Here is a 25,527-nt window from a genome sequence, read left to right on the forward strand (position 1 = left end):
GCACCATGGACTGACCCCATTCCCTGTCCCCTTGTGCCACTGGGGGAGAGGAAGGAGAGAATTTGGGAATGAAGTTAAGCTCCGGAAGAAGGGAGGGGTGGGGGGGGAAGCTGGTTTTAAGATTTCGCTTCATTCCGCATTATCCTGCTCTGCTTTGATTGGTAATAAATTAAATTAATTTCCTCGAGTCGGGTCTGGTTTGTCTGTGTGGGTCAGCTGAGGAGGGGGAGTGCTGGAGCTGCTTGGTGGGTCCCTGGCGTTTCTCCGGGGTCATCCCACGAAGGGGACGAGGGAAGACACGCGGATATGATTTATTATCGAGATTATCGAGATCGAGATCCCGTGCAGGCGCAGCCGGGACTCGAACCCGCGGCCCAGCCGCTCCCGGGAGGCCGCGCCCGCGGAACCGCGCGCCGCGCAGAGCCCGCCCCCCCGCCCGCATCCCGCTCTCCATTGGTCAATTAGCTGCCAATCAAAGCGAAAGCGGTCGCGGATTGGTTGTCTGGATGGGGCGTGCCCTCGGGGGCGTGGCCGCGGGCGGGCTTCCTGCGGCCGCCTTTGCGCTGACCCCCGGCATGGTGGGCGCGGGCCGGGGCCGGGCCGGGCCGGGGGCTTCTCACCGGGGGGTTCTGACCGGGGGGGTGCGAGGGGCCGGCCCCGGAGAGGGCTCTGAGCGGGGGGTGCATGTCCAGGCTGCCCGGGGGGTGCGGGTCTAGGGGGTCCCAGCCCGGAGGGTCCCAGAGTTCGGCACGGCCGGGGGACCCGGGATGACCATGGCCGAGGGGTCACTGCCCGGGGGTCCCATCCCGGGGCGTCTCTGGGGTGCGCATGGTCGGGAGGTTGCTGTCCGGGAAGTGCCAACCTTGGGGGTCCCTGCCCGGGGGTCCCACGGTGACCATGGCCAGGGGGTCACTGCCCGGGGCTGTGCCCGGCCGGAGGGTCCCTGCCCGGGGGATTCGCATCCGGAGTGTCCTCACCCAGGGGATCCCCAGCAGGCGCAGGGCTGGGGACAGTCCCCATGTCCCCCATCCCCGGGCCCTGGGGTGACCCCGCGATGTCCACACACAGGCGGTGATGGGGGTGCAGGTGGTGGTCACTCTGCTGGCCGCCAGCCTCATGCAGAAGATGGCCCCGCACTGCTCCTTCGCCCGCTGGCTGCTCTGCAATGGCAGGTACGGCTCTGTCCCTGTCCCCAGCAGGGCTCGGGGACCCCCAGCACCTCTGACCCCCCTCTCCCCGCAGCCTGTACCGCTACAAGCACCCCTCGGACGAGGAGCTCTGTGCCCTGGCCGGGAAGCAGCGCCCGAAGAGCAAGAGGGACAGGTCAGCCTGGGTCACCCCCGCGGTCCCGGGGGGTGGGAGGGGCTGGGAGTGGGAAATATTTGAGGTTGGGGACAGTGGGAGTCACCCCAGAGTGCTGAGGGGTGCACCAGGGGTGTCACCCCACCACGGGGTGACACAAGGGACAAGCCAGCTCTGGTTTTCACCGCAGGAAGATGAATGGGATGATGGAGGACAAACCCCTGTCCGTGCCCCGGGACATCAACCTCCAGCTGGACACCAGCCCCATCACCGCCGTGGACGCTCTGGGTAATGCCCTGTTCCCCCAGGACGCCACCCAGGTGGTGTCCCCAGGGCGGTGACGTGTCCCCACGCCCCCCCAGTGCTGCGCTATTTCCTGGAGTACCAGTGGTTCGTGGATTTCGCCGTCTACGCCGGCGCCGTGTACGTCTTCAGCGAGGGCTACTTCTGCCTGGTCAGCCCCGCCAGGGAGACCAACCTCGGCGTGCTCTGGTGCCTGCTGACCATCGTCTTCTCCGTGTATCCTGATTTTCGGGGGGCCAGGCTGAAGAGGGAACCCCCCCCCCTTATTTTTCTTCCCCGCTGAGGCGTAAAACTGAATTTTATGGATTATTTATGACGAGTTCTGAAGGTGCCCCAAAGAGGAGCTGGTGGTGGCTTCATGGTGGAGATGTTTAGGGGCCTCACCGGGGTTGGGGTGTCCCCTGGTGTGTCCCAAATTTCCTTGACAGCCTCCCCCAAACCCCAGCAAGGTTTTCTTCATGGTGATGCGGCATTATTTCCGCTCGGAGGAGGGCGGGGAGCGCTCCGTGTGCCTCACCTTCGCCTTCTTCTTCCTCCTCCTCGCCATGGTGGCCCTGGTGGTCCGTGAAGACTACCTGGAGTTCGGCCTCGAGGCTGGTGGGTGACAGGGACGGAGACAGGGAGCAGGGAGGTGACCCAATCATGGGGGTCACTCCCTACTCATTGGTCACCCCCTACTCCCAGGGGTCATTGCCCACTCATGGGTCAGTCCCCACTCCCAGGGGTCATTCTGCACTCCCAGGGGTCATTCCCCTCATTGGTCACCCCCCACTCCCAGGGGTCACTCCCCACTTCCAGAGGTCACTCCCCTCATTGGTCACTCCCCACTCACAGCAGTCACTCCCCGCAGGGCTGGCCGGAGTCACCCATAACCTGGAGACCATCCTGAAGCCACGGGGCTGGGAGTGGACGTGAGTTGGCAACTGGGCAGGGAGGGAAATGGGGGGAAAAACCCCTTTTTGGGGAGGTTTTTGGGAAGTTTGGGGTGGGAACCATCCCCCACTGTCCCTCCTCTGTGTCCACAGGCTGCCCCTGGCTAAGCTGGGCTTCAAGCTGGGGCTGGTGGCCCTGTGCTCCTTCCTGGGAGCCCTCCTGACCTTCCCGGGGCTGCGCCTGGCCCAGACCCACCTGGATGCCCTCAGGATGGCAGCGGACAAGCCCCTGACCCAGTTGGGTGCCACTGGGGGACAGCGGGGACCCCCCGGCTGTGGGGGAGGTTTGGGGTGGGAGGGAAGGGGGCAGCGGGGGCTGTGGGGTCTCTGATGGTCCCCCCGCAGGGTCCTGCTGCACGTGGGGTTCGTGGCGCCCGTGCTGGTGGTGGTGATGTGGGTCAGACCCCTCTCCCGGGATTTCCTGCTCCAGGCCCCGCTGGGCAAGCGGACGGTGCAGATGTGAGTGGGACATCTGGGGGGACACTGGGGCACGGGGCTCTCCCATCCCCCAGTGACCCCCAGTGACCCCCTGTGACCCCCTGTGTCCTCCCCAGTAACCCCTGTGACAATGTCCCCACAATAACCCCCAATGACCCCCCACGTCCCCTTGTAATGACCCCCCCAATGACCCCTGTGACCCTCCATGACCTTCAGTGACCCCTGTGGCACTCAATGCCCCCCCAATGTCCCCTAATAACCGCCCCAATGACCCCCACACCCTCCACTCCCCCTGTCCCCCGTGTCCCCTCTGGAGCAGGGGGGGTTCCTGTCCCCCAGCCCTGTCCCAGCCCCTGCTCTGTCCCAGCCTTTCCGACTCCTCCTTCGACACTGCCCGGCTCTGGGCCATCGTGGTGCTGTCCCTGCTGCGCCTGCTGGGGACACGCCACCACCTCCAGGCCTACCTGGGGCTGGCCGAGCGCTGGGTGCAGCGGATGAGGAAGGAAGCCGGGCGCATCCCGGCGCTGGAGATCCAGCAGAAGGTCGGGATTGGGGCTGGGATCGGGGCGTGGCTCCCCCCATCCTGCAGGGCTCCTGCTGAGCATTCCTGGAATTCCCGCAGATCACCAGGATCTACTGCTACGTGTCTGTGGTGAGCCTGCAGTACCTGGGGCCCATCATCCTCACCCTGCACTGCGTCCTGCTGCTGAAAACACTGGGTGAGGAAGGGGGTCGGCAATTTGGGGGGGTTTGGGAAGGGCAGGATGAGCCTGGAGGCCACCGGGAAGCCACCAGCACCCAAATTGTCCCCCCCGTCACAGACTCAGAGATGCCTGCAGCTCCTCTTGAGGGGCAGCTCCGATCTCTGGGAGCAGGGACAGGGTCCAGGGAGCAGCTAGAGCTGTGTCAGGGATTTGGGATGGAGAGCAGGGAAAGGTTCTTCCCCCAGAGGGTGCTGGGCACTGCCCAAGGAATGGGCACGGCTCCGAGGCTGCCAGAGCTCCAGGAGCATTGGGACAACACCCTCAGGGACAGGGTGGGATTGTTGGGGTGTCTGTGCAGGGCCAGGAGCTGCATTCCACGACCCTTTGGGTCCCCTCCAGCTCAGGACATTCCATGGTTCTGTTCCATGATTCTGTTCCATGGGACTCTGCCACCAGCAGGGCTGGGGCACAGAGACCCCCCAGACCTGTCCCCTCTGTCCCACAGGTCACCACTCCTGGGGGCTGTACCCCGAGTCCCCCCCCGCGTCCCCGGCAGCGCCGGTGGCCCCGCCACGCCCCGAGGGTGACGCCGGCGAGGACGTGCACGCGGTGGTGCAGGAGATCTCAGGGGTCCTGGGCTGCATCTTCACCCCCCCCTTCTTCCGAGGACTCTTCTCCTTCCTCACCTGGTGGGTGGCCGCCTGCCAGGTGGTCACCAGCCTCTTCGGCCTCTACTTCCACCAGTACCTGGCAGCGTCCTGACTGGGAGGGACTGGGATGTGCTGGTCAGAGCCCGGCTGCTGGTCCCTTGCTGCTGCCTCAGCTGGTTGTCCCGCTTTGAGGACACTCGTGGGGACATTGGTGCCACCAGGCTGGTTTTTGTGGCCGGGTCTGTCACCGCTGTGCCTGCTCTTGTCCTTCCAGCCCCTCATGGGGACACTCCAGTGCTGCTTTTTCCTGGAGGGCAGCAGCTCCTGGTGCGCTGGGGACACGGTGGGGACATCCGGCAGTGGCACCTGGACTCGCCAGCACAGACTTCGGGGTGTTCTCAGCTGAGGCTGGGAGGGTTTTTGTAGGGTCTCTGCACCTGGGCTTCACCCCCGCCCGTGCTCCGTGTGACTCCTCAGGCCCAGCAGCCCCGAGGGTGGCTGCTTCACAATAAAGAAGTGACACCAGAGTCCTTGTCACCCAAAAGCTGCACTCGGTGTCCCCAAAGCCCCCTCCCCCCGAGCAGCTGCTTTAAGCATCACCCTGGAGGAGACCTCAGCTCACCCCACTGGTGCCTGTCCCTGGGGTCACCCCGGGGCTGGTGACACCGGCGGTGGCTGCGGGGGGGACGGGGCCCCTCGTCCCTCTGAGCCGAGCTGTTCCACGTGGTGGGTGCATGAAACAGGATTAGCAGGTCTGGGCTGCTCGGAGAAAGGGAGAGGGGCTCTGATCCTATTTGATAGCCTTGTAATGGTCTTAATTCCCTCTCGCCGAGGGCCGGGAGGAGGCAGGAGCCCTGGGCCCGGTGTTAACTGGGCTAATCCAGCCTCCTCCTCCTGCTGCTGCTGCTTCCCGGGAATCCTCGCCGTGGACATTTGCGGAAAAAAAAAAGGTGGGGGGGGAGAAATTCCCATTTTGTGACGGGGGACTCCAAAGCTCAGCCCGGGTCCAGCGGTGCTGCCGCGAGAGAAGGGTGGGAAGGCGGCGGGAGGGAGCGATTCCCGCAGGATTGGGATGCGGAGGGACCCGTCCCAGCAGCCGGGGCCATCCCATTAAGAGCCGGTCCCGCCGCCTTGATGGCTCATTTATCTGATTTTCCCGGAGGAGGCCGCCGGGGGCGGCGGGCCGGTTGCTAAGGCCGGAGTCAGACACGCAGACGGAGCCTCCCCGGGGAGCTGCCCAGACGGGTGACCCTCCCCGGCGGGGACAATGACAGATCGAGCAGCCGGCAGCGGCAGACACCGCCGCAGGCAGCGAGGGAACCATTCCCAGCCCGTTTTCCGGGATGGTTTTCACTCTGGAGTTCGGTTTTCTGCCGAGGATGGGGCGGGCTGGGAGAGGGGGACCGAGAGGTTTTGTTGCTCCAGATCCTGGTGGGATCTGGCACCTTGGGAAGAACCCAAGGGTGTCCCTGGAGCTTTTCCTTCATCCCTGGCAGGGAGGGAAGCAAGGAATCCTTTCCCACTCCGCTTCCATCCCAAGTGAGATCCCCCGGAGCTGTTCCTGCTTGGAGCAGAAGGAATTTTGGAGCAAAAGCAATTCCCAAACCCAGGGAATTCCCTCATCCAGCAGGCTCACCTGGTCCAGGGAACAGGGACAGGGACCAGTTCTGCCCCAGGATTCCAGCCAGGTTTAAACCAAGTCTGAGCCTCCGGGTCTTGATTTCCCTCCGGATACAACCGGGAACAGCCATGGGATGCAGGGAGGTGACTCTGGGACCTGTCCCTGCTGTGACCTCCCTGTCACCCCCACCCCGGGCCTGGAATGCGGCTGGAATCCCCCCAAAACCGGGGGTCCCCAAGCTGGGGGAAGGCACCAGGCCGTGCCTAAGCCGACAGTGCCACCTGCTGCCACCGCACACCCAGGCTGGGGACAGGGACAGGGACAGCTCAGCCCTGGAACCGTCCCCCGAGCTCCTTCCCTTCCTTTGGGATTCTCCCGACTTCCCAGCAAAGCCCTGAGCCGCAGGACAGGAGATTGGTATGGTCAAGGGGGCACAATGCCCCAAGAAACTCCTCATAACCACCAAAAAAAACCGCTCAAAACCCTCAAAAAAAACCCTAAGCCCCCAAAAAAACCCCTCACAACCCCCCCAAAAAAACCCTCCTAACCCCCCAAAAAACCCTCAAAATCCCCTCCAAAAATCTCCTCATAACCTCTCAAAAAACCCCTCACAACCCCTCAAAAACCCCCTCAAAAATCAGCTCATAACCCCTCAAAAAACACCTCATAACCACCCAAAAAACCCCTCATAACCACCCAAAATAACCCTCAAAACCCCTCAAAAATTTCCTCACAAACCTTCAAAAACCCCTCAAAAATCCCCCCCAGGGTGTTCCAGGCCTCAGAACAGGAGCCACCCGTGGCAAGCCGGAAAGTCAATCATATTTTTTATTAAATATACATCCTCTCTTGGCACAAATCTTAAAATATATAAACATTATATAACAAAGTGTCTTCACTGCAATAAAATAGAACTCCAGATCCAAGAAAAGCCGTCAAAATCGACACACGCACACGCATCGATGGTGAGGACACAAAAAGGCAATCAACAGTGTTTGTGCTAATTAATAAATGCATAGACCACACAGGCAGTGACCAGTGCTGGGACACCCTGCAGCTCATGGCATTTTTGGGGAGAAAAGAGGGAGAAAGAAAAGAGGGAGAAAGAAAAGAGGGAGAAAGAAAAGAGGGAGAAAGAAAAGAGGGAGAAAGAAAAGAGGGAGAAAGAAAAGAGGGAGAAAGAAAAGAGGGAGAAAGAAAAGAGGGAGAAAGAAAAGAGGGAGAAAGAAAGAGGAGAAAGAAAAGAGGGAGAAAGAAAAGAGGGAGAAAGAAAAGAGGGAGAAAGAAAAGAGGGAGAAAGAAAAGAGGGAGAAAGAAAAGAGGGAGGAATCAACCCCTACAAGGTACAAAGTGAAGATGCCAAACCAGACAAGGAGCTCAGGAAACTTCCTCAAACCATCCCATGGTGCCTGAAATTCCTGGAGCATCCAGGCTGTGAGGGGAAAACGTGGTTTGGGCTGTTTGGGCATTGCTAAAAAGCTGCAATTTTGACATTTTTTTGGACCTGGTTTTCTCGAAGTGCCAGTGCAGGGCTCAAGGTGCAGGAAGAAGCAGGGGGAGGGAGAGGAAAAGAAAAGAAAAAGCACAGATTTGATGGTGATGCGTTAAGGATCTGTGAGGAAGGTGAGTGGGAAATCAAATTAGAGAGGAATAAAATGCAAAATGAGGGAATTGCAGGGAAGGAAAAAAAAGGAGAACGTTCCTGTTTTGTTTCCTTTCTCAGAGCTCTTCCTGGCCAGCACACCTCAGAAAAAGATCTGGAACGTGTCTGAATCCATGGGGGGAAGGAGAGAAGGGAAGGGAACACTCCATTTCCCCTTTTCTACATTCAAATCAGAAGGAAAAAAAAAAGAAAAAAAGGGGAAAAAAAAGCTTTTTCAACCAACCCAAAGCAGCAACACACTCTGAGAAACAAAAGCACCAAAACCATCACAGGCTGAATTCAAAGATCTGCCTCTGCACAAACACCCAGCCTGCAAAACTTGGGGGAAAATTGGCTGAAACTCCACTGAATTTAAATCAGGTGCAGCTGCTAATTAGGGAACAACTTCTCTTAGCCTGGCAAGGTGGGAATGGCAGGGTGAACACACAGGACCTGCTGGCGCTCCTGGAACTGCCAGGGAATTCCTCTGGATCAGGACAAGAGCAGGATAATCGGCTTCTCCATTGGAGAAAAGAAATCAGGGCTCTCGCACGGGGCTGAACAAAGGGAAAGCAGAGCTGAGCCTTTTCCAGCAGCCAAAAAACCCCCACAGAATTCATGGCCATCACCTTCCCAAACCCCACAGATCTTTAATTCCCAGGTAAATCAGGGAGTGTGTCCCAGCGGAAACTACCCCTGCTGGGCTCGGAGGCAGAATTCCCGAGGTTAATCCCAGTTCCAGGCTGCCCCATCCCAGCTCTGGGAATAATTTGTGTGTCAACACTTCAGTGCTGGCTCTGTGCCATTCCCACATTCCCTGGGATTGATTCCTAAGGAAATATTTGGCATCAGGAGCAGGTTTGTGCTCCAAAGAACGAGTGCAAAGACAAAAGAAAGGAGAAGGCTGCTCCTACCCCTTGTGCAATTCCCTCCATTCCCATTAATCCCATCCGGCTACAACAGCCAAAATATGAAACAACCAGGAAAGGACAGGATTTAAATTAAATCTTTTTATCTTTTTATACATTATGGACTCTCTGGGAAAGGGATTTTTCACCTTGGTTTGTGTCATGTGATCATCAGAGGAGTCAGAAGTCTGCTCTGCACTCCAAATTTAACACAGGGATGGATCATCCCCAACCCCCCCCGCCAAAAATCTCCATTTCCCTGAAAACTGATTTGAAACAGAAACACCAAGAGGTTCTTCTCGTTGTCAAATTCCAGCTGGAAGTGATTGGCACAGTAGGGTCAATGCCATGGTGCCCAAGGAAGGGTTAAATCCCAAGAGGAATTTTAGGGATTAAAAAGCTGAGGGGATGAGTTAACGAACAGAGGTGACACAACCTACACAGCAGGTACCAAAAAGGACAACCAGGATGTCCAGGAGCAGGGCCAGGAGCTGGGATCAGCTCCCAGGGACAGCTGGTTTTTGGGACAGCCCAGGCTGCAGCAGGATTTGTTCTCACACGGTGCATAGAGCAGCGATAATACTGAATAAAACAAATGGGATGTGAAGGCTGTAACACCTCCTTCCTCAGTGCATCCACACCACCCCTGGAAAACGCTGCCTCTCCAGGGTAGGACAGCACAGAAGGAAAACACAAACGCAGCTGGGGCAGAGCCAGGTTGGGAATCCAGGCACAGCCCTTGCTCGGCGACACTGACAACACACGCAGGAGAATTTCATTTATAAAGGGCTCAGGACTCCCCTCCCCTGCTGCCTCCAGTCTTTGGTAATCTCAGAGGGACACCACAAACGAGGGACAGTGATGCAGCTCAACACAAAAATGAGAAAATAAATGGAAAAAAAAGGCAGCATTCCCAGCCAGAGAGAACATTCAGCTTTCAGAACAAGCGCAGTGTCCTGGGCCTGCCCTGCCCTGCCTTCACAGGCCAGAGGAATCTGGAATTCCCTACAGACTACACTGGAATATTGCACTTGGCAGACTGCCTCCAGCTACCCCATGGAGCTACAGAACTGCCACTTCCCAGATCCAGGGGTTCACTGCCAGCAGCTCCGAGCCCCCTCTGTCACCATCCACCGCTTCCATCTGCCCGCCGAGAGCCAGGTGAGGAGCCAGGAGCAGCACAGGTGGGGTGGGGAGGCTCCACTCCTGGGGGCAGAGTCCATCAGAAGGGTGAGGCAGCTGCTTTGGAGGACTCAGCTCTGCAGGATCGGGAATTTTTGCTTAGGGAACAGTTAGCTTCAGGTCAAGGCTTCCAAATTAGAAAGGGGGGAAAAAAAAAAAAATCCAGGAACAACAGGAAAAAAAACCCACCAAACCCAACAAGATGGGCGAGTTCTCAGCTGCAGGAGCACGTGAGAGGCCAGGGAATTAATTGCTCTTTCTACATGTGGGGATGAAGCCACTACCTCTCCAGGCCGGGGCCGTGCTGCAGTTTCCGGAGCAGGATCTGTGTCAGGTCGAAGGTGGTGAAGCTGATCCCCACGGCGATGGGGCCCTTGACCCAGTTCATGCTGAGCCCTTTGTACAGGCCCCTGATGAGTCCCTCCTCCCTGACGATCTCCTGCATGGTGAGCAGGATGGAGCTGTAGGTGTGGCCCAGCACGCCGGCCGTCTGCATGCGGCGCCGCACCACGTCCAGCGGGTACGAGGCCGACTGCCCGATGAGGCCGGCGCACGCCCCGAACAGCAGCCGCTCCGGGGGCGAGGGCTGCGCCTTCCCGCTGTGCTCTGGGGGACAGAGAGGGGCACAGAGGTGGGAACTCCTTGGAATTAACACATAATTAAGGGTGAGCGGGTGTAGAGCCGGAGGTTTTGTTCCACAGGTTGCGCTGCCCGAGTTGGAGCTCGCGAGGTTTTGTTGCCTGAGTTTTATTCCTGAGGTTTTGCTGCCCAAGCTTTGCTCCCCAGGTTGCACTCCCAAGTAAAATCGTTAGAAATGGTCCCAAAATCACTAGAAAAGGTCCCCAAATCACTAGAAAAGGTCCCCAAAATCACTAGAAAAGGTCCCCAAAATCACTAGAAAAGGTCCCCAGAAACAAAGCCCTGAAAGATGTCCCATTTACTGACACATCACAGGTACAGCTCCCGGGGTTTTGCTCCCAACCTGGTGCATGGACCAACTCCTTCTCCACCTGGGAATCCCACCTTGTTCCTCCACAGGACAGGCACAGCCTTCCTGTAGCTTTCCCTGCTCATCATCCAGAGCTGGACAGACTCCAGAGCGTTGCTTTTCCCAAGGAAAAGCACTCTGACCCCTCCATCCAAACCCCTGGAGCTGGCCCCAAAACCTGCAGCATTTGCCCCGATTTACCTGCGTGGACTTTCTTCAGCGTCTCGTAGGTGAAGAAGCTGAGGCCAGCATAGGGGATGACCCCCAGGATGGTCGGTGTGAAGCCCCTGTACAAGGTTTTCAGCCCCTCCTCCCGGGATATCCGGATGAAGACGTGGACAATGCTGCTGTACCTGGCGTGGGGACAACGGGGAAAGCAGACCTGCGCTGGTAAGCGGCTGGGATATTCCCAGCAGGGCTTCCTGATGGATTAACTGTTAATTAATTCGGCTCTGAGCTCATCAGGCAGCTCAGAGGGGATTTCACCCGAGGGAGCAGCTCTCCCACAGCCCTGCTGTGCTGTCTCTTGGATCTTCCCGGATCCAGCTGGCCTCCTAAACTGGTCTCCCAGTATCCATCTCCTCCCACATTCACGCCTCTGCTCACTGAATCACTGCTCAGACCCCAGGGCTTTATTCCACCAAAGGCTCCCAGCAAGAAGTGACGCAGAAAATGGGAATAAAGCCACGTGACCTTATTAAAACCCTAAAAAAGTTGTGCATGAGGCACTTACATCTCCTTGGGTGTGACAGCCATGCGGGCACGGACCATGTCCAGGGGGTAGGTGACCATGGCAGCCGTGGTGCCAGCCAGGGAGCCGGCAATGAAGCGAGGGAAAGGCGTCAGCGCCCTGAAGTGAGGGGAGAGAAGAGACCAAACGTCACCTGCAGCTGCAAATCCCACCCGGCTGCTGGGAATGGCTCTGCTCTGCCTGCTCCCCACTCCCTGCCCTGCCTGCTGGGCTTTCCCAGCCATCCCACAGGGAAAATCCATGGGGAGAAGAGGCTCCGGGCAAGGCTGGAGCCTGCTGCTTCTCCTGCTCTTTGTTTTGCCTGTCCATTGCTGGTGCTGGGAATTGCTCGTTCCACGTCCAGGCCACTTCTTGCTCATGCCTGGACACAACAGGGTTGTGTCCTCACAAAATCTGCCCTTCCCTTGGCCCCTAAAACCCCATCCCAAGAGCGGCTGGCACTCGGAGCTGCCCCCCCAAGAGCTTCCACCTTGGAGCTTCCATCTTGAAGCTTCCCCCTCGGAGCTTCCCCCTCGAGCTTCCCCTCACAGCTTCCATCTTGGAGCTTCCCCCTCACAGCTTCCACCTCACAGCTTCCATCTTGGAGCTTTCACCTCAGAGCTTCCCCGTGGAGCTTCCATCTCACAGCTTCCCCCTCGAGCTTCCACCTCACAACTTCCACCTCACAGCTTCCACCTCACAGCTTCCACCTCACAGCTTCCACCTCACAGCTTCCACCTCACAGCTTCCCCTCACAGCTTCCACCTCACAGCTTCCCCTCACAGCTTCCATCTTGGAGCTTCCCCCTCACAGCTTCCCCCTTGAGCTTCCACCTCACAGCTTCCACCTCACAGCTTCCACCTCACAGCTTCCCCTCACAGCTTCCACCTCAGAGCTTCCCCTCACAGCTTCCATCTTGGAGCTTCCCCCTCACAGCTTCCATCTTGGAGCTTCCACCTCAGAGCTTCCCCTCACAGCTTCCACCTCAGAGCTTCCCCTCACAGCTTCCACCTCAGAGCTTCCCCCTCAGAGCTTCCATCTCACAGCTTCCCCCTCGAGCTTCCCCTCACAGCTTCCACCTCAGAGCTTCCATCTTGGAGCTTCCCCCTCAGAGCTTCCATCTTGGAGCTTCCCCCTCACAGCTTCCCCTCACAGCTTCCACCTCAGAGCTTCCCCTCACAGCTTCCACCTCAGAGCTTCCCCCTCACAGCTTCCATCTTGGAGCTTCCACCTCAGAGCTTCCCCTCACAGCTTCCACCTTGGAGCTCCCCCCTCAGAGCTTCCCTGTGGAGCTTCCATCTCACAGCTTCCCCCTCGAGCTTCCCCCTTGGAGCTTCCCCCTCGGAGCTTCCCTGTGGAGCTTCCATCTCACAGCTTCCCCGTGGAGCTTCCATCTCACAGCTTCCCCCTCAAGCTTCCCCTCACAGCTTCCATCTTGGAGCTTCCACCTCAGAGCTTCCCCTCACAGCTTCCACGTCAGAGCTTCCCCTCACAGCTTCCATCTTGGAGCCTCCCCCTCAGAGCTTCCCCCCTCCAGCCTCTGCTCCACCCTCCAGGATCCAAGGATCTCAGCAGCATCCCGAGCCCTGCCGCCTCTTACTTTCCCTGGAATCCGTAGTAATTCCCCAGGATCTGCTTGTATTCCTCGTGGGCGCAGAACTGGATGGCGGCGTAGGGGATCACCCGGACCATGGTGGCGGAATTCCCTCTCCAGAGGCTCCAGAAGCCCTCGTTGAGGTAGGTGTGATAAATCAGCCTGTACGCTTCCTGCAGGGATAAATCAGCCCGTGAGCTTCCTGCGGGGAACAGGGCAAGGGTCAGGCAGGGACACAGGGATAACGGGAATGCAGGGGAAGGAGGTGACCCCACAGCTTAACCTCTCCAGTCCCCCGTTCCCAGGGAGCTGATGTGGCAATCCCGGATCCTCTGGGGAGGCTCCATCGCATCCATGTTAAAGCCAAAGGCAGGGAGAAGGTTTAGATCCCAGCCTGCCTTGTTTTCCCTCTGAGGGAAGGCACAGTTTGCACAAAACCCCTTCCCAAACCCAAATTCATCTCCTCAGGGCCGGGCAGGAACATTTAGATTGCACACACATGGGCATGGCACACGGGGAAAAGCTGGAATTCACGCGGAAAAACCACTCAGAAAGCCACGAGAGGGATCAGCTCCCAGATTTAATTCCCTATAAAGGCTGGAATGACTCCTGTGTGGTTGGGGGAAGAAAACAAGCACTAGAAATGGTCCCAAAATCACCAGGAAAGGTCCTAAAAACCAAAGCCCTGAGTGATGTCACATTTCTTGTCATGTCACAGGTACAACCTGGAGTTTGAACCCCCCCAATAACCACTGTCCTAATTAATCCTATAATTAATAACACCATTCCCAGTCTTTCCCTCTGTGTTTTCACAGAATGCTGCTGATAAATCCCCAAAAAAGTGAAATAAAGGCCAACAAAAGATTAATCAAACACTTCAGGGCAACAGCAGACACACATCACCTCACCTTGGCAGAAAATCTTTTTGAAGACACTAAAAAGAAAAGAAAAAAAAGAACATTAGGGCTTGCAAGACATAAAAATAAATATTTGATCCATGAATCCCTAAATAAACTACACAGGTGTTTTGGCTGAAGGGATAAAAATAGAAGGAAAAGAATGAATGCAAGAGGAAACAGAGATTCTTTATTATAAAGGCTTTCCACTGGTAAATGCTCCCATAATTTAGCACAAAAGCCCATTTTTTTTTCCCCACTGCCTGTTAGGAAAATTCAGTTTGTGTGGAATAAATGAATAAATAAAAAAAAAATTTAATTAAGGAAAAACATCAAAACTGCACCGTTCACTTATTTTTCAGAGCATTTCCATGCCCAGATCCCAGCCTAATTCCAGAATCCAGCGAGGAGCAAGCAAAGCTCCACGCAAGAGCAGCTCCATCCGAGCAAAACTCAAATGAACTCCCTGTTTTTTTCCTTCCCTTGCATCTATCCAAAGTGACAGCACCTCCTTATCCGTGGAATCCACGAGGCCTCGGGAAGCAGGATTTGTTTGGCAGCTCTGCTTTGCAGCAGGGAAAGGAAAACCCTGCCTGGAAACCGCTAATGAAATGTGGCTCCAATTAAGGGGCTGCTGCAGCTTCCTCCTCGCTCATCTGAGACCTGGGAGCCTCTCGAGTGTATCCAACAATCCCATGCAAATCCATTTTCCCCACTGCTGCTCCTCTGTGCAACTCAACACTTTTATTTGGATTTTTTTTTTTTTTTTTAAGGAATAAAACCACTGCCGCTGGTTATTGAGGTGGTTTTATTCCTTTAAAAGGTTTTCTCCCTCTGCCACAGCGAAATTTATTGTGGGATGGTTTGGGTTGGGAAAACTCATCCAGTTCCATCCCTCTGCCATGGACATTTTCCACTATCTCAGGCTGCTCCAAGCCCCATTCCCCAGTTTTTAATTCAAGGGATCACTTTGATGATCCAGAGGTGCTTTCCTTCTTCACAAGACGGGGAATAAAACCCTTTAAGACAGCAAGAACCCAAAAAATCCATCAGATCCCAAGAAATTGCTCCAATTGGAACATTTTAATCCCATCCTTTCCAGCCACTTGGATGGGCCAAAGCAAACAGGGATTTTTAGGAATGTGGCCTGTCCAAACTCCAGGCGATTCCCTCGGTCAGCTGCTGGCTCACCCCAACTCTGTGGCTTCCCTCTCATCCTTGCTCCTGATATTTCCAGCCTGAGATGAACCTGGGTTTGTGTTTTTGGTGGGAAAACCCAAAGATTCTGGTCCAAGTGGCAATCCCAGCGCAGGATTTATTTGGCTCCCTGATCCATTTCCCAGCAATTCCAGAGCTCCTTGCTCTGCCCGGAATGAAAATCACGTGAGTGAAAATCAATTCTAAATTAAATGTCAGCCAGGGATTAGATGGAGCCCCATTCAGTTAATCCAGGACGTCACCAGATTTAAAATTCTTGGCTTTCCCCAACGTCCAATGAATTAAAGGCCTGTGCTGCTCCCTTTGGGATAACTGGTGGAGCTGACAGTCCCTGCACTGCAAAAGATCCCAAAATCCCCAAATCCTGCTAAACACATGGAAATTCTCTATTCCAGTCAGAGGAATTTCCTTTTCTGCTACAATTTAGGGGTTCCAGAGGACACACACCCAGGGAGGCAGCAGCTCCAGTGCCTTTTGCCTCCTGATTTTGGGGAGAGTTGACACAATTTGGGCATCCAGCCTTCAGCAAGGAACTCCCACAGCCCAATTCTCTCTTCCCAGTGTCTCCACATCTCCTCACACTCCTGGAAAATGAGCTGGATGAGCAGATCAGAAGCTCAAAGTAAAAACAATTCGGGAAAAGCCCACGGGACTCACCTTGGAACATGATTTTTGTCCTGTCCAGAGGAGCCACTGCAGTTTTAGCCACAGCCCCAGCCAGAGCCCCAGACATCAGGGAGTTCAGCACTTTCTTCTTCTCCTGGTTATCCTGGAAAAAGCATGGAATAAGTGGGACAAAGGCAACCCCACAAGGAATAATATTTCACCTTTGCTGCAGCTTTCACCCCGTGGCCAGGATTTGGGTTAAAATGTTTCACTAGGTTTCTAGCACAGTGAATTCCCGGTTGGATCATGAGGAAAAATTCCAAGAATTCCTCATGCATGTGCTGTTTTCTCCCTATTATTTCTCTTTTTTCTCCCTCCCCACGGACAGAAGGGAAGTTTCTGGAAGAGAAGCACCCAAGCCCTATTCCCACATCATTTCCAAGCTCCTGAGGATAAAACCAGGCAGTTTCCCCCCTCTGATGGGTGAAATGGGAGGGATTTTATTCTTGGCATTCCTGCCACAGCTCAGATTTACAAAATCAGCATTTTTCTCCCACAAAGAGCAAATAAATGCCACAAAATCCAACCCCGTGGAGGTTCTGGAGTGAGGACAAGTCCAGGCTTGATGTGTGAACTTTTGACACTTTGTGGACGAGAGGAGTTAACATTTCCCTTGTTTTCAGGAGGTTTCCCAACTCCAAAGTTAATGTTTATGGCCAAAACCCCTGGATCAGCTCAATTCCCCCTCCCAAGCTGTGCTTTGGTGCAAGGGCAGCCAAGCAAAGGTGAACTTCAGCCCCAGATTTAGGTGAAACCAGAGCAAGGTTCGGCATCACCTCCTTTTCCAGAGATTCCAACGAGCCTGGGAGCAGGGAAACATGGATTGGTGGCCCTGGTGCAGCTCTGCCACTTAACCCTGGGCACAGAAGCGCCCTGCCTGTCAGCTGGGAATGCCCAACCTCTTCCCAAGGGGATGGGAATGCTTGGATCCGCTCAGAGGGGCACATTCCATGGATTACACAAGCACTGCGGCTTTTAGGAGTCCAGAGCTCAAATCCCAGACTGGTTTGGGTTGGAAGGACTTAAAACTCATCCCATTCCATGGGCAGGGACACCTTCCACCATCCCAGGTTGCTCCAACCTGGCCTGGGACACTTCTAGGGGATGAGGCAGCCACGGCTTCTCTGGGAATTCCATCCAGCCCCTCCACACCCTCACAGGGAGGAATCCCTTCCCAATATCCCATCCAACCCTGCCCCCTCTGCCAGTTTGAATCCATTTCCTGTGTCCTGTCCCTCCATCCCTTGTCCAAAGTCTCTCTCCACGATTCTCGTGGCTCCTTCAGGCACTGCAAGGTCACAATTAGGTCACCCTGGAGCTTTTCCAGGCTGGACAATCCCGATTTTCCCAGACTTTCCCCACAGCAGAGCTGCTCCATCCCTCTGAGCATCCTGGTGCCTCCTCTGGACTCGCTCCAACAGCTCCACATCCTTCTGGATGCAGAATTCCAGATGGGATCTCACCTGAGTGGGGCAGAATTCCCTCCCTGGAGCTGCTTTGGATTCCCAGCCCAGCTCCTGCTCTCACCTCTGCCGGAATTCGGGCCGTGACGGGCTCCACATCCCTCTGGAATTCCACTGGACCTTCTCTCACACCATTACCCATACCAGTCACGCTTCCACGGGGGCAGAAGAGCTACAGCTCCTAAATGGAACCCAAAACCAAAGGAAAAAGTGTCAAAAGGTGGAAATATCCAGGTGATAAAGCACAGGGAGGGGGCGTGACCCACTCCCAGGGCCATTTTCAGTAGGAAAACCCTCTCCCAATTCCCAGAAAAGGGGCATTTCCAGGATCCTGGTGCCATTTCCTTCCTTTAAGGAGTAAATGTATTTTTTTGGGGGGAGGGGGGAGGTACTTTGGTGCCAGATAAAAACTGTGCCATTCATATCCACGCTTCTCACCCCACAAGGAACTCAGCTGCAATAAAACACCAAAATATCCGTAATTTCCAGGGAAAAGCAGCAGATCCTGCCTTGCCCTTTCCCAAAGAGAATTTTGATGGCTCCTTGGGACTGCTGAGCAACGAGATACTGGAGAAGGAAGGTGAAAATTTAAAACCCTCTGGAAAAGGGGGAAAAAATAGTCCCAGGAGCGAGTCCCCAAAGCCTGCCATGAGCAAGTGGAGGTTATTTTTGGGAAGAGAGGGATCCAGTGCCTCACACGTGCCACAAAGGCCATTCTGGGATTTGATCTGGTGGTTTCAGGACTCCCTTTCCTCCCAGAGTGGTGGAAGGGGGTGGCTTGCACAGGTTTTTCCTGCTCTGAGATGTCCCAAACCCACCCCACGAGACGAAAGGTCAGCCTGACCTTGGCTGCAGCATGTGGATGAAGGAATAATTCTACTTAAATGGAATAATTCACTTTTTTGAGCCTTTTACGCTGCAGCTTTTTCAGCCTGGAAGATTCAGAACTGGAATCGCTGCCGTGAAAACCCCGAGGTGGCACTGGGAGGTGGCCCTGGAGCTGCTCACAAAGGGGCTGTGCAACCACAGAAATCGCTTTTCCAAGCCACAAAGCTGCTCCAACAGCCCCATTTTGGAAGGTTCCTCTCAAGGAACGTGCCCTTAGGAAAAGAGAATTCCTGAATTCGGGCAGCTCTTGCCTCCAGCAGTTCCTTCCCTCCTGCTCCCTCTGATGCCTCTGAAACCTTGGGTACAACATTTCGCTTTACTTGGAAAAAAAAGCCTCATTCCCAGCCTCCTTTCCCCCCTTTTTTAAAAAATCTCAGGTACTTTATGCCTGTCAGCACCTTTCAGACTTGCTGACCTATTTTTTTTCCCCTCATAAATTAGTGCCAGCCCTCATTTCCCAGGCCTGGCTTGCAGCAGATTTTGAACACAAAGCGGAGACGGCTCAGCCTTGGCTGAACTCGGGCGTGACCAATTTGGGATGGAGGAGCCTCATCCTCGCTCCAGAGGGGGACAAACACACCTGGGGATCTTTAATCATCACAGAATTCTGGGATGGTTTGGGTTGGGAAGAACTTTTAGGATCATCTCATCCCACCCCACACCTTCCACCATCCTCAGGTTGCTCCAACCCGGCCTTGGGCACTTCCAGGGATGGGGAGGCCACAGCTTCTCTGGGAATTCCATCCCAAATTCCTTCCCAGTATCCCACCTATCCCTGCCCTGTGTCAGTTTGAAGCCATTCCCCCCTTGTCCTGGCACTCCAGGCCCTTGGAAATCGCCTCTCTCCATCTTTTTTGTTGCCCCCTTCAGGCCCTCAAGGCCCCAATTCAGTCACCCCAAAACTTCTCCTCACTTCCCAGAGCTTTGGGAAGACATAAATCCACGGATTCCCAACTCCTGAGGGTGTTTTGGAAACTCAGGGAGGGATAACTCCAGGTTTTCATGGGACAGAACACCTGACATGACCTGAACAGCACCACCAGAAAAGTTCCCTCACGTCAGAGCAAGCGAACAGAAACTCCCACAAGGATCAAGAGCAGAGATGATCCATAATTATTTTGCACTTGAAGAACACAGTTAATTATTTCTAATTACTACCTGCAGTCATTTCCTTCCCTTCTCATTCCCCCTTATCTCACAGGCCTGGAAAAATGCATTGTAAAATTCCCTTTCAGTCAAAGCATGAAGGAAATCACAGGTGGAGATATTATCCCTCCCCTGCCTGGAATAAAGGAATGTAGGTCACAATATCAGATTTATCTCTGCCAAAAATAACCCTCCTTCCCCCCCAAAAATAGAAATTGTGCTAAAGGGCTTGGCAATGCAAAATGCAACTTTCTTTCAAAATATAAGTTTGAAAGACTATTGAGAAAGAGAAGCCTGGAAGGAAATTTGTCAAATTAAAGTGATTTTATTAAGGCTGGACTTATTTCTGCATAAAGATGAGATTCATTTACTCCACAATATTCCCTTTTATCCTACCCAGACACATCCCTTTTTTATTTTTAGTGCCCACTGCCCGGAGCCTACAAACACCTGTTTATATGCTCAGTTTTACACATCAAATCTGCCCTGAACATGCTGAGGCTCAAATGTAAAAATAGCATTTATTTATTATTTATATTCCCCTTTGCTCGCCTCAAAGCTGGATTTTATTTTGGACTCGGGCTGGATTCTGATGTCAGGGGGTTATTTTGACCAATAATTCACACTGGAGCCACAGACAACAAAGATTATCTTAAAATTTAGCACAAATTTCAAGTTTGGCCATTAAAAACCAGCCATTATTTTGCATCTCCATCAACCTGACTCGCTTATTAAGTAACCCAGTAAAAGCCACGAGGAGCAGCTGGATATTTGTGTTAAATCCCTGTATTTTGGATCTCTCCCCACACGGTCATTCCTTGTGTTTACAAAGCCAGAAAAAAAACCCAAACCCAAAACCAAGCTGGGGATTAAATGTGTTTTTTTCCTAACCCGCTCCTGGGTTATTTTTATAGGAGTTACACAAGTCCCTGTCACACATCTGGATCCTGAACTCCTCAGGGTTGCAGAGCAAAGCATTCCCTGAGGAATAAAGAGGGAAAATCGCTGGAAAAGGCGAGTTTGGGAGTTAAGGGTTGATGAGTAACGTGGAACTCGGCCACGGATTAAAGATTATTCCCCAAGATGGGAAAATAGGGAAGCTCCTTCTCTGGCATAGCTGAAATTAATTAAAATCATTAATTGTTCAGCAGAAGGGCCAATGAGTTCCAGGGAGCAGCATCTCAAATAAGAAATAAACACAAATTGGGATGGGAGTAATTAAAAACAAAGCAAAATTAAAAGAACTCAAAATGATGCTGAAGGTTTGGGGGATTATCCAGCAATTCTATAACTCCAAATTAAATTTTAATGGAAAAGTTTGGCTTCACAACCTGCCTGCAATTCCTCTTTTCTGTATTTTGCCAGCTCTGCTTTCCCAGGGCAGATCATCAGCAAATTCCAGCAGGAAGAAGAGATCCAAAATGCAGGGGAAAGGGCAGAATTGGAGGATTTTTAAGGCCTTTCCAACCCAAACCATTCCAGGATTCCAGGAAAGGAGGCTGGAGCCAGGTGGGGGTCGGGCTCTGCTCCCAGGCCACAAGGGACAGGACAAGAGGGAACAGCCTCAGCTTGTGCCAGGGGAGGTTTAGGTTGGATTTTAGGGAAAATTTCTTCATGGAAAAGGTTGGCAGGGCAGTGGTGGAGTCCCCATTCCTGGAGGGATTTAACAGCAGTGGGGATGTGGCACTTGGTGACATGGACTTGATCCTAAAGGTCTTTTCCCACCTGAAAAAATCATGTTTTTCAGGAATCAGGGATGTTCTGTGGAATTCAGACCTGTCCCAAACCCCTGGGAGTTCTGAAAGAATTCCCATTCTCCTGCCCCCAGCAGGGACAGACAAGCTGCAAAGCAAATAGCCCCTATTTGCTGAGAAATATTTGCTTTTTTCCCTGGACAACCCCAGCAGGAATTATGAAAAATAGTTTGGAGGAGCACAGGAACGGCCCAGACAGGGAATGGCAAAGCTGGGACTTGACACCCACAAAATTCAGTGTATTCAAAGATGAACAGAAGGAATTTAGTCTGAGGTGAGAAGAGATGGAGAGAGAAACGTAAAGGACTTTTTAATTCCGTAACCGGGAATTACAACAAGAAAATTCCACTGACACAGATGTGGATGAAGCCACAATTCCAATTTAACTCGGGTAAAATCCCTTTTACAGCTCCACTCACACTCACCAGCTCCCCTCAGTTCTCCTCCCTCCTTTGCCTTTATGATGCCATTAACGGCGCTGATGAAAGCACGGGATGAAATTAGGAAGGAACAAAACCCAGGGAAGCTCCTGCAGGAATTTTCACCCCTCTCCCGGGCAGGCTGAGGTGCCCCAGCAGCTGGGGAAGTTGCTCCTGTTCGGTTCCCTTCAATCATTGCTCAGCTGAGCACTCGAGGCTGACAGAAGGGGAGATGTGCTAAGAGCTGCGATCACTGCAGCCTCGGAGCAAAAGCAGCCCGGAAAATCACTGGAAATCACGGGGAAAAAAAGGGCTGGAATGCTCAGAACGGGATGAACTCTCCCCTTGAGGTCCCTCTCTGCCTTCCAGTTTGATTAGGCTGTTAAAAATCAACCCTGCGGCCCCAGCTCTCCCCAGTCACTTCCACCTCACTGCGCACAAATCCCACCCCAAAGCATGAGCTGGGAACAGTCCAGGGCTCTTTCTCCCTCCAAGGCCTGGCCAGGAAGTGTTAGGACTATTTGAAGGAATCATTGCCTAAAAGAATCCCTAAATTACAATATCTGGAAGAGTTTAAGTTTTTTATGTGCTCCCTTTGCTGTCGAATACAAATAAAAGCTGTTCCTGCCTCCCTCCCTGATGGAACTCAGGCCCCCCAATAAAACTGAGGCTAAAAATCCCAATTTCTGGCGTGGTTTTAGAGGCTCTGCCCTGAATTAGGGCCACTGGGAAATGGTTAAAGCCCACAGCTCAGCTCCCAGAGGCAGCTGATTATTCCAAGTGCGCTGGAGGGAGCTGGGAAGGAACAGAGGGAATCTTGGCAAGGGAAAACAGAGCTCCATTCTTCAGCTGCTTTGCTGGGAACACCTCAGCTGTGTTGGCCACGGCCACAAACCGAAGACCAGCTCTTATCTGCAAGACAGAAAGCAGCTTTATCTCAGGGAGGGCACAGCTCCTCGAGCAGGGGCCTCTCCACGCGCCAGGGAACAATTCCCGTCCTTCAGAAGGAAAAGCGACCCCAAAACCCCTCCACGAGCTCAAAAGTTGTTTCTCCGAGGAAATATCCTAAAGAAATGGCAATAAAATATTCTAAACTCATGCTTTCCCCATCAGCAGGTCCTGCATGCACTGGCCTGGATGTCACCAAAGCCACACAGGAGGTCCCCAAAGAGACAAATCCCAGCACAGAGGGATTTTTTATTTTTTTTTCCCATGGGATTATCTGGAATAGAAGCAGCCCTCAGTCAATACAACTTTGCCAGGAACTACTTCAGCACATAATGAGTAATTACAATAACTGCTCTAAACCTCCCCCCCCCCCCACCCCCAGCAGTTTAAATTGCCTCTAAAAACAAAAGAAAAAAAGGAAAAGGAAGAATTCAAACCTTCCATGGTGAAGCAGAACGAGCCACAAGTGTGCCAAGGAAGTGCCATTTCCTCAGGGAAATGCTTTCCACCCTGCCTGGAGCCTTGCCCACCCACTGCTCCCTCTGCATTCATTTTGGTAGGGTTCACAGTTAACCATCGCCTCTGTTTGGCCAGAATGCTGCAGATTTCCACTAAATTTGATTATTTTCTGGTAAGCCAGGCCTTACAGCACCAACACAGCACCCAGAGCTTCATCTCTGACTGTGCAGCAACAAGGAGAAGTGGATTTAAAGCACAACTAAAGCACAGAACTCCTCCAAGCCTCATTTATTTGGCGACCTTGAGAGAGTTGTTTGCATTGCAGTTCACCTTTCCACTCAAGGCTAAACAGAACATCCTTTCCCAAGGATTTCCTTCACCAGGAATCCTTCTGCATCCCCTGGAAAACCCAGGCAGCACTGCAGAGTGAAGAATTGGTATCATTTTCACACAGAAAAGGGACAAACCCAAATGAATCTTCCTCCAAGTAGCAGCAAAGTGACTCAAGACCAAATTATTCCTGGTTCTTGAGGTTTTTTTTTTTTTCCTAATAGCAAACCTGTCTGACCTGTACCAAGCCCATCACACACTCAGGGCTGTGGTTTGAGTTTTCAGCAACCTCCTGAAGGCAAGTTTGACACACCAAACACACCTGGAACCTGTGCAAGGCAGGGCAGAGGCTGCAGGTCAAGCAAAGTGAAATTCTTGCAGCTTCCGGGGTTGCCAAGGGCCCAAATTCCCTTGTCTGGAGTAGCCACCGGGGCCAGAGGACTCCTGCCAAAATCCAACACCCAGGACAGCCCCAGTCCCCCCCTTTCCTCAGCATCTGTGGTCCTAAACAATCATTTGGACTTGCAGGGGGACACAAAAATAAACGTTGAGTATCCAGAGCTCTGTAAAGATGCTCAGAGGGGCCTGGAATCCAGCCCTGGTGTTTCACCCACTCAGTGCCACGATTATTTTTAAATTCCTTCACCCACAAGTTGTTGGTGTGATTAAACCAACCCTCACTGCAGCCTTTCCTTTCTCAGCTGTTTTTTCTCCTCTGCTCCAACCTGGAGTCGCTTAAAACCCAGGATGTTTCCAAAACACTCCAAAATCCACCTAAACCACAGAAAAACACGGGAAGAGCAGCCAAACCTCCACACACAGCACTAAATGTGATGCAGGAGAACCCAAAGCAAAGCGACAGCAGCTTCCAAACCCACTCCAAATCATCAGCCAGCAGAGAAAAAACACCATCAACACACACAAACACAACCCTGACGCCTCCAGCCTCGAGGGGAGCCCAGGTTTAAGGTCAGCAGCACCGACTGCTCGGCTGGAACAGCCAGTTCCATGTTCACACACGGCAGGGAAGGTGGAACAGCCTTTATTGACCCTGCACAGGCATTTCCAGCAGTTTCCATCTGTCTTTTCAGATTATAACTCAAAGCCAAGCCAAGAGGCTCCTTCCATTCCCACCTTTGAGGGCAAAGCAGGGAGTTCACCCGTGTTCTGCAAGTTTTTGCTTCTGCTGAGGTGGGAGAGGCAGGAGACACAGAGAGATCTGTGTTCAACACCTTCTGTGCCCCCTGGGATCTGTCCCTCAGCACAAAAACACCACTCTGCCTTATTTTCAGCTTCTCACCGATTGGAACAAACAAGACAAAAATCACATCTCGCGTTAGGAGCCGCACATTTGGATCGGGAAGGGAGCAGGAGCCTGACGCGCCCGGCACAGCCACCGGGAGACACCGGGGTTGGCAGGGCAGGAAAGGGGGCAGTGGGACAGGCTGGAAAGGTGGCAGGGTAGGGTCAGAAGGGGGTGGCAAGGTGGGAGCAGGGCAGGCAGGAAAAGTGGGGTAAACAGGGGCTGGAAAGGCAGGGAAAACAGGCAGCGAACACAAGGAAACAGGGACAACAGGTAAGGAAAGCAGACAGGGAAGGCAGAGCAGACAGGGAAGAAGGCAGCGCAGGCAGGGAGCGCAGCCCGCAGCCTCCCGCACCCAGCCCGGGCAGTGCGGGCCGGGCCTCCCGCGCGGTGCCGCAGCCCGCGGCGAGCGCGGCCAAGGCCGGCGCCGCTCCCCCGCAGCTCAGCCAGGCCCCCGGCGGGTCCCGCCGCTGCACCGAACTCCCGGGCTAACCGGACCGACCGCGACACGCGGGCGGCCGCGTCAGAGCCCCGCGGACCGGGCCGGGCCGGCACGGGGTGACCCCACGGGAGGCCGCGGCAATGTCACCTGGCGCCTCACGCCGCCACAGCGACGCAACGCCGCCCGGGCCTCGCCACGGCGATGGAGCCGCGTCAGCGCCCGCGGCGGGGCCGGTCCGGGTCGGTGCCGCGCACTCACCGGCTCCGCTCCGCGTCCGCCCCGGCCGCGTCCGCCGCCGCCAGGCCGCCCCCGCTGCGCCGCGGGAGGCGGGGCCCGCCCCGGGGCGCGGCCAATCGGCACGGCGGGGGCAGGACCGCGCGCGGAGATTGGCTGCGCGGTTAGGACTGGCGGCGGAGGCGACCAATCGGAATCGGCAAGGGGCGGGGCAAGAGCGAGGGGCGGAGCTTCGCAGCGGCGCGGGGCGGAGCGCTCGGTGCAGGGGCGGGGAGCGGCCGGGGCTGCCCGGGGATCCCGAACCGGGAGCGCCCAGAGATTCCGCCCGGCTCCGCTGTCCAGCACGCCCCCGGTGTCCTCCAGGCTG

At 54.4% G+C, this 25,527-nt stretch overlaps 2 protein-coding genes across 5 annotated transcripts; one reads left to right on the forward strand and one right to left on the reverse strand.

The window, feature by feature from the left end:
- Positions 1-513: 513 nt before the first annotated feature.
- On the forward strand, positions 514-4,856 carry TMEM161A (transmembrane protein 161A). The gene is made up of 12 exons (XM_039566401.1): positions 514-578; positions 1,069-1,172; positions 1,243-1,323; positions 1,493-1,590; positions 1,665-1,821; positions 2,051-2,202; positions 2,456-2,516; positions 2,631-2,774; positions 2,883-2,996; positions 3,343-3,517; positions 3,598-3,694; positions 4,185-4,856. Exons 1-12 carry the CDS (start codon positions 576-578, stop codon positions 4,439-4,441), a joined length of 1,443 nt encoding a protein of 480 aa, XP_039422335.1. The 5' UTR covers positions 514-575; the 3' UTR covers positions 4,442-4,856.
- Positions 4,857-7,201: 2,345 nt separating this feature from the next.
- SLC25A42 (solute carrier family 25 member 42) lies at positions 7,202-25,228 on the reverse strand. Of its 4 annotated transcripts, none has more exons than XM_039566299.1 (8): positions 25,185-25,228; positions 17,302-17,418; positions 15,766-15,877; positions 13,903-13,928; positions 13,001-13,167; positions 11,404-11,520; positions 10,872-11,023; positions 7,202-10,121 (listed from the first exon to the last, which is right to left on the reverse strand). In XM_039566299.1, the coding sequence occupies exons 2-8, from the start codon at positions 17,377-17,379 to the stop codon at positions 9,799-9,801; spliced, it is 975 nt and encodes a 324-aa protein (XP_039422233.1). In that variant the 5' UTR covers positions 17,380-17,418; positions 25,185-25,228; the 3' UTR covers positions 7,202-9,798. The 4 variants fall into 4 exon arrangements, with proteins under 4 accessions (XP_039422233.1, XP_039422231.1, XP_039422232.1 ...); XM_039566297.1 differs by having other exon boundaries at positions 9,863-10,288; XM_039566298.1 differs by lacking the exon at positions 25,185-25,228 and adding an exon at positions 25,074-25,129 and having other exon boundaries at positions 9,863-10,288.
- Positions 25,229-25,527: the final 299 nt, after the last annotated feature.

The sequence above is a fragment of the Corvus cornix genome, chromosome 28 (assembly GCF_000738735.6).
Source record: "Corvus cornix cornix isolate S_Up_H32 chromosome 28, ASM73873v5, whole genome shotgun sequence".
Taxonomy (NCBI): Eukaryota; Metazoa; Chordata; class Aves; order Passeriformes; family Corvidae; genus Corvus; species Corvus cornix.